Raw genomic sequence first — 19,464 nt, 5'->3', positions numbered from 1 at the left:
ACAGGTTCATGCCAGCACACATACTTAGTACCCTCTGTACACTGTAGAGAATTTTTTTTTTAAAAACAGGACGAATGCTGAAGCATTTATGGGGAGTCACATGAATACCCAGGACAAGCAAATGATAGATGCTGGGCGAATCATTGTGGAATGCTAGAATTTCTAGAGGAAGCCTAGCTTGGAGGGGTGGAGAGGGTCTGACGGATAAGAGCTCACATATGGGGGCATGAGGACAGAAGGAATTCCAGGCGAGGGCGCGGGGAACAGCCCAAGGAAAGGCCTGGATGCAGCAAGCAACCACGTGCATTCAGAGAACGTGAATGACTGTGACTGACGCCGGGGATCTGCCGGGAGGAGCGTGGGAGACGGGTTGGATCCAGAGCGAAGGGTCCCAGCATGGCTGTCAGAGCGCCTGCTTCCCCGTGGGCATCTCTTTGAGGGACCCCCCACCCCCGAACCAGAAGCCTATGCAAGCAGGTGGCCTCTCCGGTGCCCTGCTGATTGGCAGCGGCTGCCTGGCGGGAGGGGTGCTGGGCCCGAGCTCCATGGCGTCCTGATCAACAAGCCACGTCTGCTGTGGGCACAGGAAGGGGGAGGTGTCTTGTACTCGGACTACTGCCCACTTCTGCCATAGCTAATGCAGAGCCAGGTCTTCCTTCTGGAATAACTTCGGGGTATGGAGAAGTTGGATGGGAAGGGGCAAGACTGAGGGCAAGGAGGCCGTTTAGGGTGTGGGGCTGCCCCTCAGTGGAACTGGGGCTTGGGCCAGAATGGAGGCACTAGGGACAGGAAGGTCATGGACCCAGGGAGCCAGCCGGCCCTGGAGGCGCTGTCCTGAATGAAGGTGGTTAACAGAGGTTAACCCTCCACAGCCCGCCACGAAGTAAACCCCTGGCACCACCCCTGTGGCCTCAGACATCCAGTCTGGCATGGGGTCAGACGGCAGGGCGGGAGCTGCTGACTTTGGTGTCCCCTGCTGGGTGCCTGTGGTCACAGGGGTCTGTGCGTTGGGATTTGGCTAAAAGGACCTGAGCAGCAACCCCCCCCTCCAAATTTACCTTCTCCTGGGGGTGCTTGGGGAGCCTCGCGCCCTGTGGCCAGAGAACAGACTCCCCCCGCCTGCTGGGCTTCTGAGGAGGAGCTGGGGGCCTGAGGCTGTGCCCGTTGCGGGAAGGACGCTCAGGGCCCTGGGGGGGGGGGCACCTTCATCTCTCTCAGGTTTGGTTTTTTACAAGATTGATTTATTAACTATGATACATATCACATAAGGCCTTTTCAGTTTTTTACACCATTCCCATTGAGACGAGTACAATACTTTGTAGCAAATACATGATTTTAAAAAACAAAACCAAACAAAACCACCTCAGTCAGAGATGCCTCAGCCTTGACGGCTGACCATGCACTAATCAGGTTGGAGCCTCAAGAAATCCACGACGTGTTTAAAAAAAAAAAAAGTCTGGAAATGAAGCAAACATTCCTAACACCAACTAGAGGATGTCCTGGTTAAAGCCCCTAAAATACAAAGAAATAATTGTTATACTTTCTTTACATACAGTTCTCCACTTTTGCTGCAAAACAAATTTAGGCACACGGCCAGACTACTAACACATTTCAATACCATTAATACGCTTTTTTCTCAGGAAACTCAAAATATTTGTTAATTCAACATATATAAAGATCATTTAACATGTGAAAATACAAGTACCAGAAAAATAAGCTGGCAGCAGCACTATTCCAAATTTTCAAACAATTTTTATTCTCATACATTGTTTTTTTTTTTTTTTATGTACACAGGGGACAGGATATTTTTATGGAAACAATAACTTAGGCCCTGTCTCTACATGAAAATGTAACCTCACTGCGGTGGGCCCAGACCTGGCTCCCTGGGAGGGCAGGATCCCTCCTGGACACAGGTCGGAACCTGGGGAGGGGAGAATGGCCTTTGCCCTCACAACGCCCCCCTTGGCCAGCAGTCCTGGAGGCGACTCCGTCCTTCCTTTCACCTAGGCGCAAACGAGTGGCTTGAACCTGCCAAGCAACAGGAGAGCGACTCCTCCACCGTCTGCGGAGTCAGCGGGCCCAGGAGCGAGTGCAGTGCCGGCTGTCCCCGTCCCCGGGGCACACTGTGCCCACTGCACAGGACTGTGGAGACCGGCCCCTAGAAAGTCGCCCAAGTCCCTGGGGCTTCCTTCTCTTGGAGACACAGCAGCAGGGCAGAGCCCCCAGTGGCAGCGAGACGATATCCACTCCTTTCTCAGATACCCCAAAGCAGCGTGGCTGTCCTCGCGGGAGGGGGAAGGGGGCACAGAGGGACAGGGTTTTTACCAATGCAGCGTGGTTTTCAAGTTTCAGGGCTGAGGATGGACCGCCCTCCAGGCCTTCCTCCCCACCCCGAGACCAGGGGACCAGGGCCCCAGGCGCAAGGCCAGGGGAAGGCATGCGCTCTGGGCCCCTCGTGGACAGCGCGCTGCTCCTGTGATGTCACCCTGTCCACCTGGCAAAGACCAACAAATTCTGCCAGAAGAATCACAGCCGGCAGCATGTTCCCGCCTCGAGGCAGGAAGATCAAGGTGGTGGCCTGGTGGAGAACACAGGAAACAGTACCAAGTGTTCCCCAGCACTCCAGAACGTCAAGTGATGGCAAGAACGACTCGATGGAGAGCAGGAATAAATGTGCCGTGTGTGATCCCCAGCAGGCAACACAGTCAGGAATTCAGGGCTGACTCACAAGCCCATGCCGCTCAACCTTGGACCCCTTCCACCGCGGAAGCGTCCGGGTCAGAGCCGGCATCAGCCCTCCGCTCCCAACCGAGGGCTGTTCATTTCCACCAAATACGGCCACTCCTATCTGTGGATGTCAAACACTGGCCGGGGAGAGAGCACCCGCGCAAGCCCATTACCTCTGCCGACCTGCTCCCCCGCTCTGGCCAAGGCTGCCTCCTGCCCGCCCTTCCCTCAATTCCAGAGCCGCGGGGGCCGCTGGCTCGGGGACAGTCGTGGGGAGAGCACCCTTCAGAGCTTCGCATGCTGGATGGCTTCGAGGAGTGGGAGCGTCCCATTTAGGGCAGCACGTCCCAGCACAGCCCCAGGGTCCGGGTGCTAATCCCTGGCTGGGGACCGAAGGCCAGGGCCCACAATGACCACGAATGGCAGCGCCAACCCAGAATGACAAACATCCCCCAGTTCCAGTCAGTCTGGAGCAGAAAACTAGAAGCTAGACTTGACAGAGGAAATGGAAACAAGAGGAACCCCTGGCACTTCCTGTCCTCGGCAGCTCTTCAGGGCATGAGCCGGCAGCTCCCCCCTGGACACCCTTAAACCTCCGGCAGGATGCGGGGCCCAGCCAGGGGAATGGGTCCTGCAGCTCCCAAGCTGGCTGGCAGGGGGCGAAGCTGGCCCAGAGGTATCCCAGGGAAGCCGGGCTCCCACTACTTTGTGAGGGCAACGGCCCGCAGCCGGTGTCCCGCCCTCATCCACTTGGGAGTCACCACCTGCCCCTCTGCACAGTCTCAGGGGTGTGGGGAGCAGGGGGGCTTGTCCAGTTCCTGGGGCACAGCCCAGGCATGCAGGCAGTGGTTGTGGGGGTGGCCCCGCGGAGACGGCGGGTGGGCAGGGGACCGGCTACTTCTATTTCAGTTCACACAAGGGGTGGTGGTCCCGGAGCACCCCCACCCAGTACCCTGAGAGGCTGCCTCGGGGCGGGTAGGTGAGCGTGATCTACAGGAACGCGGAGATCCGTTCAGCAGAGTGATTTCCTCACCGGCCCAGGGCTCAGAGCAGAGGGGCTGGGCAGCCAAGACCATGGGGCCAAGCGCAGTCACAGTTGACCCATCACCTTCCTGACGACCTTGACCGAGTGCATTGGGGCGCTGAGCCACGGAGACCCCCACCCAGCACTCCCATCACCATTCAGGTACCTTAGGTTTGTGTTTTGACTAGTGTTCTTAAAAAGAGGCGGTAGAAGTTGCAGGGAGTTTCCCAAGCACCTTGCTCAGGCTTACAGGAGCCCGGAGCAGTAAGGTATCCAGCTTATCCGGAGAAGTCAGCGAGCGCAGGGCCTCCCTCCCCTCCCATGGCAGACCGTGAGAGTGGGACGGGAGGGGCCTCGGAGGCAGCTGTCACCCAGCTGAGGGGACCCAGGGCATCATCAAACCTGCCACAGGCGTTGCTTAAAGTGCGGAGAGACCTGGAGGCTGCATGGCCCGCAGGACCCTGAAGCCCACGGCCCAGGGCGCCTCCGTGGCAGGCTTTCCGGGGGCAGAGGCCACAGCCTGGCCACGAGGAATGGGAGGGCAGCCAGTAGCTGTAGCAGCCTTAGCACGATCGCTGTCCGGGGGACAGAAGGTGGGGCACGCGAAGGGTTCCCCGGGGGTCAGTGGGAGGGCCCGGAAGCTGAGGGGAAGGGTTAGGGAAGGGCTGTGTGACAGGCAGGCCCAGCACCCTCCTCGTGACTCTGATAGCTTCTGTGACTTTTGCTCCTCCAGGCCCTCCTGGTCCTGGGAACACAAAGGATGTCCCTGCGCAGGCACAGGTGACCACTCTTCACACATCACCCACCTCCCACGAACTCCCCTGGGCTGGGGGTGTCCTGCGGCCCAGGGTGATAATGACTCCATTCCAACACCAAACACAAGAAACTGAACCCCAGGTGCACCCAGAGTCCCCCCAAGGTGTGCCCTCTCCAACAGGCATACCCCCCACGTGCCCGCCCCCCCCACAGAGTAGTGTTTCCATAGCACTGTAGTGTATTCCAAGGCAGACCCGGATTCAGGCTGGTCTGTGGGTCTCCCAAGCTCTTCCCACCAAGGGCTTTAACTGTCTTCTTGGGTAAAGGGGACCTGGTGACAGGGCGAAAGTGGGACCCCCACAGCTCCTCTGGCCACCACCCTCGGGCATCCTTGTTTCGCTGTGACCACCTGCTTGCCTCTCCAAGACGTGGGGGGGAGGGTCAATCTTGAGGTCTGTAGTGTCCTCCTCTTTTCTAAGTTACTGTAGGGGGTTTTCCATCTTCCAGTGTTGTCTTAAAGGGAATGTATCCCAAAGCCTGTGACGAGGGACGGGCGTGTGGGAAGTGGAGGGAAGCCACACACTTGTGGTCCAGGCACACAGCTGCCCTCCCTGTCCTGACCCGGCGGGCCAGCATCCGCAGCACTGTACCTTGGGCTGACAGAGCTGTGGCCTGTGTGTTCCCGAGGCTGCTGGACAGGGGCTCCCCTAACAGGGGCGGAGGTGCAGACATGAAGGTAGAAACAGACAGACGAAATGGACGGGAATTGTTCTCCGGGGGGGCTGCCGGCCCTGCCCCGGGGCGGCCCAAATCTCGGAGCCTCCTCCCGTTGGCGGAGGCCGGGGCTCTGTCCAAGCAGTGGGTGGGTGCCCCGAGGCTGGTACGTGGGGGCAGGTGGGGGCGGTGGTCTGGGGAGCAGTGAGCGTGTGGAGGGCCACGGGGGCTACTGCCCGGCCAGTTCAGTCCTCAAAAGGGTCCAAGTCAAAGGACAGGGCCGCCCCCTGGCTGCTGCCTGTGAGCAGCTCCAGGTCCGCAGCACTGGGCTCGGGGGGCCTGACAGCCCGGCCCTCGGGAGACTGGGGCTGGTGCTCCCGCTGACGTCTTCAGAAGGTAACGGGGGGGGAGGGGACACTCTCCCCACCCCAATGGACCTGGTTTTGTTCAAGGCCAAATGCCACCCCGTGGAAGAGAGAAGGTGTCCTTTCGCTCCAGGCCTTGGCGGCTCACAGCGTGTGTTCGGCTTGAAGCTGGGAGGGGAGCAGGGCCTGCATGGGGGACTGGGGGGTGGGTGGAGGGGACTGGGGGGGTGATGGCTGACTTGTGACAGGTGTGGAGGTGAGGAAGGGGACAGTGGAAGCCACGGCAGAGGGGGAGCTGGGCGTGGCACCAGGAGGCTCACTGATGGGCCGATTGTGGAAGAAGAAGGGGCACTGCTGGATGAAGAGCTCGATGATTGTCTGGTAGGTCCGCGTGGCCGTGAGGGCGTCCATGGTGCTGAAGTCGGGTCTCATCAAGGTGGGCCAGAAGCAGATGGAGAGATTCTCACTGGTCATGAGATTCACCTTGTTGTTGTGGCTGACTCTGTGGGGGACACCAGACTCATGGTCAGAGCTCAGCAGTGCAGAGGGCCCCTGCCCTGTCCCCTGTGTGCTCCCGGTCACCCTCACCCCGACTGCTCTCCCTGCCTGCCCACCCACAACCTGAAAACAGAAAAGGCCCAAGCACAGGTCTCTGTGGCCTGGCCTGGACGTTGAGGCCTGAGACCTTCTGTGGCCGGTCTGCTCCCGTGTCGCCACCAGGCCATCCCCTGAGGAGTGGCTCTGAGGTCTTGGCTCATGGGATGCCCTCCACCCACAAACGACTCTCATCCAGACACCAAAGTGTGTCACGCTGCTCTGGCTGATGAGAGAGGGAGTGTGTACACCGGAGCTAGAACTCCGTAAAACACCACTCTGCCAAGAGAGGAACAGGTTTGCCTGGAAAACCCCACCTTTTCCGTCTGTGAAGGAATATGGGACACAGTCCACCGACAGGCCGCCTGCCCGCAGGTCCTGCACTTACTCGCCAGGCTCGAGGTTCTTCCCAGCGTCCCCATCCTGCCCAGGGGCGTGTCACACACATAGAGGACTCGGGGCATGCTCAGGGCTGCGTGGGCCCCTCGGACAGGACCAGGACGGAAATGTGAGGCGGCGGCGAGTGGCCAGGGTACTCCCTGGGGAACCAGATGCGCCCCCGTGGAGGAGGTGTGGCGGTCCCTGGTGGGCCAGGCTGAGAACACGGCCTGGCCCCACCTCATTCTGTGGCTGGGGGCCCCGCTGGCAATTTCTGGAGGAGACCAAAGAGCAAGCCCCGGGACATACTTGTTTAGGTGAGAGATGACATATTTGAAGACTTCGTGGTTTTCCTTTGGAAATTTCTTGAGTACCTCCTTAAGGGCATGTAACTTCTGTTCCCGGTCATTGATTTCTGAGGAAAGAGAAAACCAAAGACTTTCGTGGCCATGGCTGGTGGGTGTTATGGGCTCAAGACAGTAAGATACTGCTTCTGGGCAGGTGGTGAGGCTAACGGGCTGCGGGCCGCCTCGGGGTACACACAGACCGGGGGTTTCCCAGTCTATCCCCTGCAAGCCTCTGCCCAAGGCAGGCACACCTGGCGGTGGGCACTGACCCAGCAGCCAGGACTACCTCTGGGTCCCAGGCTCCTGCTGAAGGGGAGCACTGTGTGCCTGGGGCTTCCTGGCCCCCACTACCCGAGACTCAAGGATCCACAGAGACGCCGCCATAAAGAACACCATTCTTTGCTCATCCGGTTGCCCCTGGAGACAGGCATCCCAATGCAGAAAGCCTGCGCGCTTCCTGACCAGACGGGTGAGCGCTGACACCCACCCACGCCAACAGACTGTCTAGGGAGGGAGTCTGTCACAAGACCAGGGCTCTGTCCTTTTCCTAGAGACACAAGGACCCTCTACACATCTCCCTATTGGAGGAGCTGATGCCAACAGTGGGGGAATTCTCATGCAGTTCATCAAAGGGTCTACGCACCCCCTTCCCCCACTACCGCCCACTCTCTGCCCATCACGGAATCCTAATGTAGTGGGAGCATGAAAACAGGATAACTTGAGTTAGTGCTCATCCACACCAGGCCGGGGGTCGTCGGTGCCCACTGAGGAGTAAGGAAGGTGAGGCCCAGAGAGGCTGCAGGGCTTGGGAACCAGACCCACTGACCGGCTGCGGAGCCTCGGTGGGGCCCGTCATGCCTGCTCCCTGGGGTCCTGGCTGGCCCTTCTTGAACATGCCTGGCTTGCCTGGGCTGGGAGGGCTGGCCCAGATTTCTCTGAGCATGAGAGACCTCCCTATACCGACTTCTCAGAGCTGAAGGTGACACCTAGGACCCAGAGAAACCAGTTGAGCCCAGGAAGAGACAACAGCTATCCCACACTGACGGGGGTGGGGGTGGGGTTGGGGGAGTGGGTGGGTCGCTAAAAAATATGATGGTTCCTGACTGGTCTGGGGTATAGACTCCGTTGTGATGGATGTAAGCTCTGGAGCCTGTCCTCAAACATGCTGTGTACAACTCTGCCTGCAACTTCTGGAGGTTCATGGACGCTCCAAAACTCAACATGTTCCTTAGGAAACCTACGGCCTCCAAGCTAAGAACCTCTGCAATAGGCGATGTGGGCCTAGGGTCACGGTCTGGGGAAGCGTGGGAGGAGCCTGGCTAGAGCCAGGCCAGGAGTGACAGGAGGAAGGTGCACGGCTGGAGGGGACGGCGAAGTGCAGGGCAGAAAGGCTGCGTGGCAGGTCAGAGCCCAAGCCCTAGCCAGGCAGTCCTCGGTTCGAGTCCTGTCTGACGCTGACAAGTGTGTGATCGTGGCTGCGTGACACTCCGCATGTGCACTCCTTGTCTGTGCAAGTGGCTGATGACGGTGTGGCCACATGCTAAGAGCCAGAGCTCACACACAGACACACGGTCAGCACCTGGAGGCAGTCTAAGGGGCAGGAAGCGAGGGAAACGGAGGCCGCAAAGATGGGCAGGGCTGGAGCGACGCCGAGCTTTGGCCGACAGGCTCGCCGGCCTGGAACTGGTGAATCTTTCAACTCAAGAGTGGGACTTGATAAAAATCGTGTTTTGCTAACAGCTGTCTGGTAGAAAATGACTGAAAAGCCACAGGAACTAATTATGGGGGGCCATTATCACCTGCAGTGCTCTGCACCCAAACTTTATTTTAAGGGTTCAACCTCGAGAGTACACTTTCTCACTGGCTGTGAGTTTCAAAACTCTTTCCTGTTAAACTTCAGTACAAAATTTACTTACAGCAAGTTCACTGCTCTCATCAGGAGTGACTGTCCTGACACCCGAGAAGCATGTGTGGGGCTCAGAACCTCCTTCAACAGAACCATCACACCCCCTTCCAGCTGCGAGTTCGGCCCAGGTCTCGCCGGGCCGAGGCTGTGTGTTTTCGTTACGCAGGTGACCCCCGGGGCACCTGCGTCCAAGAGCGGGCCTCACCCGTCCTCCTGGCTAGAGGCCGGAAGCAGGGCTGGCAGTGACAGGGGTCTGGGCCCCACCGAGCCACAGGGATGTTTGCTGCTGCTGTCTTCCCTGGGAGGAGGAGGAAGCAGAGGAGGCAGTGTCGGGCCTGCTGTGACAGTGACTCATGTGCTGTCCCCGGGAATGCCAGCCTCCCTCCTTACGCAGTGTGGCAGCAAGGTGCCCAGCAAGGCCCTAGATGGTCCCCCACCTTGTGCTGCCCCCCCTCCTTTTCTCCAGCTGGCTTCGAGGCGCAGGTGCTCGCGAGTGCCGAGGACCAGAGTCTGGCAGGAGGAGGTGGAGGGAGGACATCAAGGAGAACAGGAAGCCTCTCGGGGCAGAAGCCAGCCCTGCCGCTGTCTCGTGAACCATGCGGCCCACCCTGCTGACCTCGCCTCCTCCCTCAAGCAAGAGAGCCTTCCCTCAGGTCCTCGGGACAGCGGGTTCTCACCTCTGGACAATGCCAGAGTGCTAAGGGACAACTTCAGAGTCGCTCCAGCCCTCACCACACTGGGCTCCCCCTACACGCTGGCTGAGAACATGCCAAGAGGCCGCGCCATGGACGGAAGACTAGTGAGAGGCATGGCAGGCGGGCACGGGCCCTCTCCCAGTCCAGCAGGGCTGCTCGGGGTCCCCGGCCTTCCGCCATGCTGTGGAGCGCTCCAACTTCAGGGACCCCCTCCGAGGGAAGAGGTGGTATGGCGAGGGCACCTCCACAGGGCCAGGGCCACCCCAGCTCACAACCTGTGCTTGTGAAATGGGGTCTCCACCAACGAGAGAGCAAGATAGGTACTGGAGAGGCATTTCCAAGCCAGCTGAACCAAGACAAAATCCGGACACAGACCAGGTGACTGAGAACACATCCAGAACTAGCAAATACCCCAAGAACTCAGGAGGAAGCAGAGGCCACGGCTTAGAGGTAAGCCGGCCACACTCCTCATGGCACACGGATCAACCAAGGCCCTGAGGAGTAAGAGCGCTGGCCCAAGGTCCCACAAGCTGCTGTCAGGGTTCGTGATCCCAGACGCTGTTCTCGCCCTGGCTGGGGCACTCTGCCGCCACCTTTAGTCCAGGCTCTAGGCTGGGATGTGCTGCCACAAAACTCAGGGCCTGGAGGAAAATCTCAGATGGCCTTTGACCGTCTCACAGACCTGCATCAGCAGAAAAGGAAAAGCCTGCCTCAAGGCCCTCTCGCCCTCTCGGGGGCGCACACAGGCCCGCATAGCATGGAACCCCCACCTCTCCCTCACATGTGAAACAGGTCCGAGGCCAAGATTTCACTCTGTTGGGCCTGGAATGGAAGATTCTGGGTGTCTTCTGCGGGAGGCATGGCCTTGCAGTCACCTGTTCTGTGCCTCCTACCCCATCAGACCGAGGCGGCAGGGACCACACACTCATCTGTCCATGCCATCTGCCTGGTCCTACACAGGGTCTGGCATGTGCCAGGCTGTGAGCGAGGAACACCCTGTGAACTGACGTGGTCATCTCAACAGACAAGAGGAAGCAGGATCCCAGAACTAGCTTATCATCTCTAGCTGCGAGCCGTGCCACTTCTCGATGGGATGGTGAGACGGTGAGCCAGTATCCTGAACCACTTGGGGCATACATCCCCCCAACAAGCTACTGAAAGCTACTGCTCTTCCCTAGAGACTAAACTGCGCACACAGAGCTTCAGAAGTGATGATGGGGCTAACGAGGCCCTAGAGCCAAAGGTCCTCGGGCTCAGTACGTCTGGGACAGCATTAGCTCTAGGACCCCTTCTGGCACAGAAGACGGCGGAGAGGCCTCTGGGGGGCTGGCCGGACTGGAGAGAGTCCCCTCAGTGGTGGTGGGGTTGGTGGTGTCACGGGAGAAGGGGAAGACGTGGGGCAAGAACAAATGGTAAGAGATGCTGAAGGCCGCGTGAGATGAAACAGGGAATGCAAAGCCCTTTTCTCTGCCTCCGGAAATCCTAGTCCTCCCTGAAGCCGCAGCCCAGATGCCACCTCTTCCATGAAGCCCTTGCCCCTAGTTTCCTCTCACTGCATTTTCTGCGCTTCTAGCTCAGCTGGCTTCCTGCTGTCTGGCAGGTGACTGAAGCCCGCACACTGGGAGAGCAGGGACAATGTTCACGCACAGAAGGTCAAGCCCCAGCACGCCACTCCCTAAGCGGTATGGCGGGGGGCGGCCGCTGCTGTCACTCAGCTCTGAATCACCCACAAGTCACCTTGAGTACGGTAGGAAGATCACCGGCGAACAATCCCAAGCATCTATTCGTGGGCATATTTTCAGCAATATTCAATATTGTGAAATTCTGGAGCTAACAAAACAATTTGATAGTGACCTTGATATTTGTTGTGATGGGATCTGAAACCACTTCCAAGCCCTGAATACACACAGACACAACAGCTCTCAGGTATTAAGTAGGAAGAGCTGGTCAAGTTGATGTTGCCATGGAAACCCAGCCAGGCTGGGAATACCTACTTTTGGGCTTGAGAACCTCTGTTTCATAACGTCCCTTAACACTAATGCTGGTCCTGCCTGGTTGGCGTCCCTGGCTCAGTGAACCCCCCCCCTCCCCGGGACATGCACAGCCCCAGTGGCCTTGGAAGGTGCCCAGTCAGCGAGATCCTCCCCCCACCCCCACCTTCCGCCCACCCCCAGGTTCAAGCTGAGGAGCTCCAGCTGACTAGCTTGGGGCACAGGAAACACACAATGGGAAGAGGAAGCAGAAACCTCCACCCTTTTCCAGGCTGCAGGAGCAGCAAGAAGCTCCCTTCCTCAGCAGTGGAAGCCAGGGACGCCACTAGGAAGCGCAGCTGATCCCCTATCAGTAACACCTCCCTCCCCTGCCCCCCCAGCCCCCTCCAAAACCCAAAAGGATGCTATGTCAGCAGCTCCTTCAGAAACAATGGGACTGTCGGGAACCAGGACTCTACGAGCCTCTAGATGGCGCCAAGTCAAGACAAATGCTGACAGGAATCCTCCAGCTTGGGCGCGGAGAGCCGCCTGCACCTTTTCTTCCTAACTTCCGCCCAGAGAGCTCAGGTGGAAAGCAAGCTGGCTCCAGACGGAGAGTGCCCATGCATTTCACATCTGGGCCAGCCTGGAGCCTGCGGGAGGAGGGATCGCCGGGAGGGCTCTGTCTCTGGCCAGCAGGAGCAGAGCGGGAGCTGGCCCCTGTCCCCACCCAACTGGTCTGGAGAAAGCCGGACTCCTGCTGGGAAAGAAGACCAGACCACCGATGACCATGACTGTGCCAGAACTCTGCACTTCTGCTCCAGCCCTGACGGGCTCAGACGAGTTCCGGAGCTGCGAGAGATTCTGATCTGTCGAGACCATGGGGCTCAAGTACGGCCAAGGCGGTGCCCAGCTTGCAGGACCAGACGTCGCAGGAGTGCAGACCAGGGAAAGGTGGCGGGGCAGGGGGCGGTGCTGCAGTCCCAGCAGCAGCCGGGTTCCAACAGGGGTGCCTCTGCAGTTCGGGCTGGGCTGCTGTCAGCAAAGTCACTAAAAAGCCTGCGATCCAAGACTTAAAATCCTAGTTTGTGACTTCCCCCAAACTGCTGCCCACACCATCAGCCTTGTGAGTAAATCATGCTGGCTTAAAACTCCCTCTTTTGAGGTGGGCAGGGATGAGACGAGACTAAGGTCCTGTGGTCTAAGGAACGCAGCTCCCTTCATCACCCACCCCCGCCCCCACCTGGTCACTGGCCAAGACTCTCCCTTCTGCAGCTGCACAGTAATGGCTCCTTCTAGGGGTCTTGGCCCAACAGGCTTGCAAAGCAGGAAAGCGCCTTTGACTAAAAAAGGGAAAAAGTGCCACAAGGTGGGAAGCTGCAGCACAGCACCAAGTCCGGGAAAGGCTGTCTGCTGGGAAGGCTCCCAATACGGCGGACAAACGTCTCCCGAGAGCGGCAGGTCAGGGCGGAAACAGCTGTTGGGGCTGGCAGGATGGCACGCAAAGGTCGCCAGTAAGCCAGAGGGGCTAACCTGCTGGAGCCCCCAGGGATCTTCTGGCCAGGGCAAGCCATCCCTTTCCCTCCAGAGTCTGGCTTCCTCTGAGGGGAGAAGAAAGGCCTGTTACAGCCCTGCCTCTAGATCTCTCCTAATCGTCCACACATAGGAGGAGGTGCCGTGTGGTAGGAAGCTAAGGGTCAGGGAAGGCTGTGCCTGTCACGCCTCCACTGGGGACAAGCAAAGGAGCAGGGATGTGACTCAAGGCTGATACAAATCCAGGCTCTTAACTCATGGAGTTTTGGGGGAACCTGAAACTCTCTTGACAGAACCCTTAGAAAGCCCCTCTGGTGTCATCCTGAGTTCCCTGCCCTTCCGTCCTTCCAACCCCAGCTGAGAGCCAGAGGGTCTGCTCCCGGAGCACAGGACGCAGTCTGATGGTGCTGCAGCCCCACTGCCTCAGTGCACCCCACACAGCCAGCCCGGGCTGCCGCTACTCACTGTGTGCCTCCACCAGATCGATCTGCATGCTGTACGGGACCAGGGGGTCCGGCAGCTCGGAGAAAAAGCTCTTCATGGCCCCAGCCACAGTATTCACCGTAAAGTCCTTCTCTGCCAAGTCCAGGTTGTGGTCTGAAAGGAAGTTGGGAGAGTGAGGGCATTATAAGCTGGACAGAAGCCAAAGGAAAACCCTGTGCTAGGGGCAAGTCAGAGAAACCTCGAAGACTCTGGGATGCTGCCCAGGGTGGGCCTGGGGCCGGGGCAGGGACTCAGGATTATCACAGATCGAACAGGAGGTGACATCCCTGGTCACTGCTAAAAAAAGCAAAACTGTGAGACCTGCAGATAGAGGCTGACACCCCATGCCTCCGTCCGGGTCATCCTCTGCATAGAGTAACTGCACCCTGTCATTCCGTGCCACCCAACTCCCTTTGTCTGGCTGGGATGTGGTGCTACATTTTCCTCACGCCCTCCCCTCTGGAAAAAACAAAGGACTTTCCTGAAAGGTTGGCTCCCTTTTCACGGTGGGTTACAGAACATTACCAACACTCTTGACCGCTGCCTCTATCCTTGGTTCCTTAAAGCGGCAGGGTGAGTAGACTCATCTTTCTCTCTCTGGCCCCTCCCAGCCTATGACACTACTGACCTCTGCGGTCTTCACTTTTTTTTTGAATACTTCACTGCATTCCTGGTTTACAAGAAATCACCTACTGTTAGACATGAGTTGTTTCCATTTTGAGTGGGTATGAACTGTTAATAGATTCTTGCATATACACAAGTACATACCCAAGTGTGTGGCTACACCCTCATTTTGACCTCATGCTTCCGATCCTGCAAGATACACAGGTGTTTCCCTTCCCTAGTGCATGCCCTCCCCCCACTGCCAGCTAACACAGATTGACCACGGCATGGCCAAGTGCTGTGGCTCCCCAGGAGCTCCGGGGCAGGGTGCCTGTTCCTGGCTCTCCTCTGTCCTATAGGCCCCCACGGGCTGCCTGGCTTCAGAGTCTGGCTTGGTTTCCTCGGGCCTAGCCACATGCTGAGTTGGACCCTAGTTGGATCCTCAGCTTTCTCTCGTCTCTGGCTGGCGACATCTGAGAACTTCTATTGCTTTGGCTCGTTTGCTTCTGGCAGCAGTGGGCGCGACTTCTCATCCTGTAGTGTGCTCAGTTCTAGGACTTAAGAGTTTGGCTCTCTGGCTCTAGGCCTCTGAGACCTAGCTGAGGAGACAGCAGTCCCTGCCAAGAGCCAGTCTAACTCACGAGAGTTCAGCTTGCAGAGACCGGGTCCCAGTGCTCAGCTGATCTTACATGTGCCCTTGCGCTGTCTCTCGTGCAGGCATTTTGCGAGGAGAGTCATGTGTATTCCTGGGGCCCCGGCAAAATAGGACCATGACCGCAACCCCACTTCGTATTAGATGTCTGGAATTCCCTTTGTCGGGCCCACTGCAAGGGAAGTAAGGCCCCCAGAGGTGACTAAGGTGCAGGCTGGGGCGACCTGGAACAGTGTCAGTGGATGGTGACGGGGTGGGGGAGCAGCCGGCTGAGTGGGTCTGGCAGGGATGCTGCCTCTGCTTGTTGACAGGGCCCGTTCCCCCGCCTCCACATGGCAGTGTGCGCACGGGGGCAAGGCTAGCTGGCGCCAAATGCTTTCTCTTTCTCAGTCACCAAGCCTGGCTAAACCGTGTGCCTTGACCGACTCCAGCCTCCAAGGCTCGGCCAGGCTGTGGCCTTACCTTGGTCGAACTGTCTCTGCAGACTCTCCATCTCAGACTTATTCCCGCTGACCCGGTAGATGCCTTCGGTGCTCAGTCCTGAGGAGAAACAAGCAGGTTTCTCAGGAGCAGAGAACGAGGAGGACTGGACTTGAGCAGAGATGGGGCGACTCCACAAGGCACCCGCCAGAGGAACAGGGTGAAACACTCTCAACTTTCCCATGTGCTTCAACCCACTCTCCCCCCAATTTTCTTTCCCACTTCAATATTTAAAAATACTTTTTGTAAAAATTAATATATAAGTACCTCAGCTAATTTCTGTCCACATTTTGATGCACTTTTGAATTTGAATTTTTTTTTTTTAAAGCAGCTCCAACATGTGGCTTGAACTCACAACCCTAAGATCAAGAGTCACATGTTCTACCACTGAGCCAGCCAGGTGCCCCTTGAATTTTAATTTTTTTTTTAAATGGAGATAATACTGTATTTTAACATGCCCTTTTCACTTACAGAGTATGCTGTGAGTTTACTCTAATCATTAAGTAACTCTTCTTTTTTTAAAAGACATCGAACTATACAATAACTTTAAAAATAATCCTATTGTTAATCATTTAGGTTTTCCCGAGTTTTCTCTGTTAAAACACTCCACAATTACGTTCCTTATGTTTTTGGGATAGCTAGAGTAAGTTTTTAACAGATTCTTGGCACTGTGTTTCTTACTTTGTGAATTTCCTATTCATGTTCTTGTCATTCTTGTTCATTTCCCTAGGAGTGGTCCCTCTCACTGCGTACTTAAAAGATGCCTCTGAACAGTAAGGAACTGACTATGTTAACATTACATACTTTTACATTTTCCTTCTTTTTGTTATCTGTCTTCTCATTTTGTATACTGGATTTTTTAAAGTACATAATTTTAAAAATTCCAGGCTTTTTTTTTTAAGATTTTATTTATTTATTTGACAGAGATCACAAGTAGGCCGAGTGAGAGGAAGGGAAGCAGGCTCCCCGCTGAGCAGAGAGCCTGATGCAGGGCTCGATCCCAGGACCCGGAGACCATGACCTGAGCCGAAGGCAGAGGCTTTAACCCACTGAGCCACCCAGGTGCCCCCCAAAATTTCAGGCTTTCAAGACCAGTTTCTTTATGAGGTCTCCCTTTCTTTTTATCTTTGAACAGATTTTCTTATTCTTAGAGTAGACACTCTATTTCTCCCCGCACCCCCTCAACTTTAGCTCTGTGGTCCTTCTCTGATTTAGTATACAGTGTCAGGTAAGGAAAAAAACCCAATACTTAAAAACAATTCTAAAATGTAGTTAAGTAACACAGAAGAACACAAAGTATCAGGTGAGAGACTGCCCTCCCCTTTCACCCCTCACCCCAGGAAGAACTGCTCAGCCTGGCTACTGACCCCTCCCCACCCCCTGGCCCCCATCTGGAGGAAGGAGAGCCCACTGCTGCTCTCCTAAGATCACAGTTCTAAAGCATGATGAAGTCACAGTGAAGACCAGAGTGGGATCCCATGGCTAACCCAACCCTGGCCCCTTCTGAAGACCGCAGTTTCGAGCAACTCTGCTTAGCTGAAAGGGCACTGAGGACGTGCCCGGGAGCCAACACCTAACATCGACGGCAGCGCGGGCAGCAGAGAGAGGACCCGGCCGCAAGGCGATCAGTAAGCTCTAGAGAGCCAAGGGTCTCAACGTCAGTTGTCACTGTGATTAGCACCTCTCAGAGACACTCATCAGGCAAGATTGAAGACGCAGTTGGCCTCTTTCTGGGGCCTCAGAACATTGGCAGGTGGACCTTTAAAGAACATCAAACCCAAAGTCATCAATTCTCTGGCTTTAAAGCTGTTAACTGCACACGGTCCTCCCCCCAACCCCCCAAAAGAGGTATTACAATAGGCCAGCCCTGAGGACACCTTACTGTGCCCTGCCTAGCTACCAAGGAGCTGCCCTCACTGCATCTGGAGGGAGGGAGAAGTACTACACTTGCCAGCCCCGAGGCCCGGATGCAGCACGTCCGTCCCTCTTTGGAGGCGACCCTTCCAGAGTGTCTCTATGCTGTGCACGGAGCTAGGTGCTTTCCCACATCCACCTACCACTCACTCACTTACTGAATCCTCAGCCCCACCTGGGAGGAGCCCCAGAACAGAGAGGACACGGGTGAGAAAAGCAAGGATCCGAGAGGTGAAACCCCTGCCCCAAACCGCAAGGATACTGAAGTCTAGGTCCAGGGCCTCTGCCACGCTTGCACCTCCGCACTGCTCTGGAAGGCGTGTGACATCTACCCAACAGGCTGGGGTCCAGACACAGGCGCCCCCCCAGAAGACACGATGCACCCAAGTGAAGCCTGCAGGCCATCGGGATTCTGGGTGGCTTCTGAGATGGCACGTCTGCTACTGCTGTCAGTCCTCAAAGGCCAGAAGGGATGGGCCTAGAAGTTTTACGATGGTCTCTTCTCTCAGTGACTATCCCAAACTGTCTCAGACATATTTAAATTTTCTACCTAGTTTCCATCCCAGGTAACACATATCACACACACAACATCATCCCCATTTTGACAAGCCCCGGGTACATGTGAGCAGGCACCAGGCTTCACCCCCTAGGGCGGAAATACATCTATGTTCTACACAGCCTTCCTTTTACCTGAGTATCCGTCCCCTCCAGCACAAAGACAACAAAGGCACAAACGGCAGGAGCTTAAGAAGTCCTCAAGAATGTAGCAGTGGCTGCAGCACCGGAGCTCCAGTGTGGAGACCGCCCGTGTGGACCGCAGACCAAAGACCCCGACAGTCTCCTTTCACCATTCACCAGCCTTTGCCAACTTGAGACCTGCAGCTTGGAGAGGAGTCCTCCGCAGGGTCTCCTCGTGGCCAGCTGCCCCCGCAGCACCAGAGGGCAGAAGACAAGCTGCGTATCAGCTCTCTGGAAAGGATCGGGGGCAGGCGCCCGCTGAAGCCTCACTAGATGGATGACCACGAGAGCAGAAGCATTTAAAAGCACAAGGCCAGCTCCACGGCGTCAATTAATCATCAACTTAGTACTTCCTGTAATTGGGACATGTGTTTATTTTACGAAATCTCATTTTAAAATAGCGATTCTGCCCCTGTCCTACACAATGTCACAACATAATTTAGGAAAGGTATCATTTGCTAGGCCGGTACCCTTTCTCACAGCTACTAATCAGACATCAATTAAACAAAAACAAAGAGCTTACAGTAGACTTCGCCGACCACAGAGGCAGGGCTGCTGAAGCAGGGCAGAGGGCAAGGGGCACGGCTGGGAACGAGGGCGCTGGACACAGCCAGCCTGGCCTCCAAGGGCCCCGCACCCCAGGGCCCTCCCAGAAGCACACTCCTGTGCCCACTCTGGCTCCCGCCCACCAGCATAAAGCAAAGGCGCCCCCCTCTCCCCCACTGTACATCCCTTCCAGACCCACAAGTCCACTCGAGAAGCTTCAGCCTAAACTCCGAGGCATCTCCATGCACCAGAAATCTCCAGAGACCCACTACCAAAGCAGAGTCTCAGCTCTAGGCCTTTTTTTCTTTCCTTTCTTCAAAAAGCCCTATCGGAAAAAGCCCTTCAATTATCTTCTGTGTTAAAGTTAATCTTTGGGAATAGAAAAAGAGAAAGTTCAGCAAGGCCAAGGTCACTCTCTTCAAACACCTGAACAACCGCCTTGTAGAACAGTCTCCTTCCAACAGCTCTAGGGAACAGAGCCAGGACTCGGAAGGGAAACCGAAGCAAGGGAAGTGTCAGTAGCTCTGGCTGTCACTCGCTGGCATCGGTCAGAGCTTCTGAACTCCCTCTCCACCGGAGAGCCATTTGTCAAGGGTTGCTGTTTAGAAACCATAATACGTGGTCTCGGAAGATCGCTAACAATGAGCATCCTAAGTCCCTTCCCGAACGCTGCCCATACAAGAGGCGCATACTGACGGTGCTCCCTGTGTGTTCTTACACGAATTCTCCCAACGGTGTCTTCAGAGAGGTCACTACTCACCCACGCTATGGACGGGGATGCAGAGACTGAGAGGCAAAGGTCAGAGAGCTGCGGAGTTGTGACCTGAACCCCGTCTGACTTTAGTCTGTGTTCCCTTACTGTGGTCGAAATCATCAGTTCTCCAAACCGACCCTGCACTGGACTCCCCGGAGGCCTGCTGCTGGGACGCAGGCGCTGGGGCCCAGGAATGCGCATTCCTGGCACTCCCCAGAGGCTGCTGGCCAGGGACCCAACCATACTTTCTGATAACTGCTATTTTATTTTTTTAAAGATTTTATT

At 56.5% G+C, this 19,464-nt stretch overlaps 1 protein-coding gene across 1 annotated transcript in view; it reads right to left on the bottom strand.

Moving 5' to 3' along the window:
• Positions 1-3,917: 3,917 nt before the first annotated feature.
• ARHGAP35 (Rho GTPase activating protein 35) overlaps positions 3,918-19,464 on the bottom strand; it is a 123,812-nt gene continuing 108,265 nt past the window's right edge. The window contains exons 4-7 of the mRNA XM_080829184.1: positions 15,210-15,287; positions 13,475-13,606; positions 6,868-6,973; positions 3,918-6,088 (exon numbers count right to left, since the gene is read on the bottom strand). Of these exons, the coding sequence (XP_080685310.1) occupies positions 5,731-6,088; positions 6,868-6,973; positions 13,475-13,606; positions 15,210-15,287 (674 nt within the window). The 3' untranslated portion in view covers positions 3,918-5,730. The remainder of the gene's footprint in view (positions 6,089-6,867; positions 6,974-13,474; positions 13,607-15,209; positions 15,288-19,464) is intronic.

This window comes from Martes martes, assembly GCF_963455335.1.
Source record: "Martes martes genome assembly, chromosome: 17".
NCBI classification, from domain to species: Eukaryota; Metazoa; Chordata; class Mammalia; order Carnivora; family Mustelidae; genus Martes; species Martes martes.
Note: the sequence above shows the minus strand (reverse complement) of the source record. Positions and strands in the feature narration are given on the sequence as shown.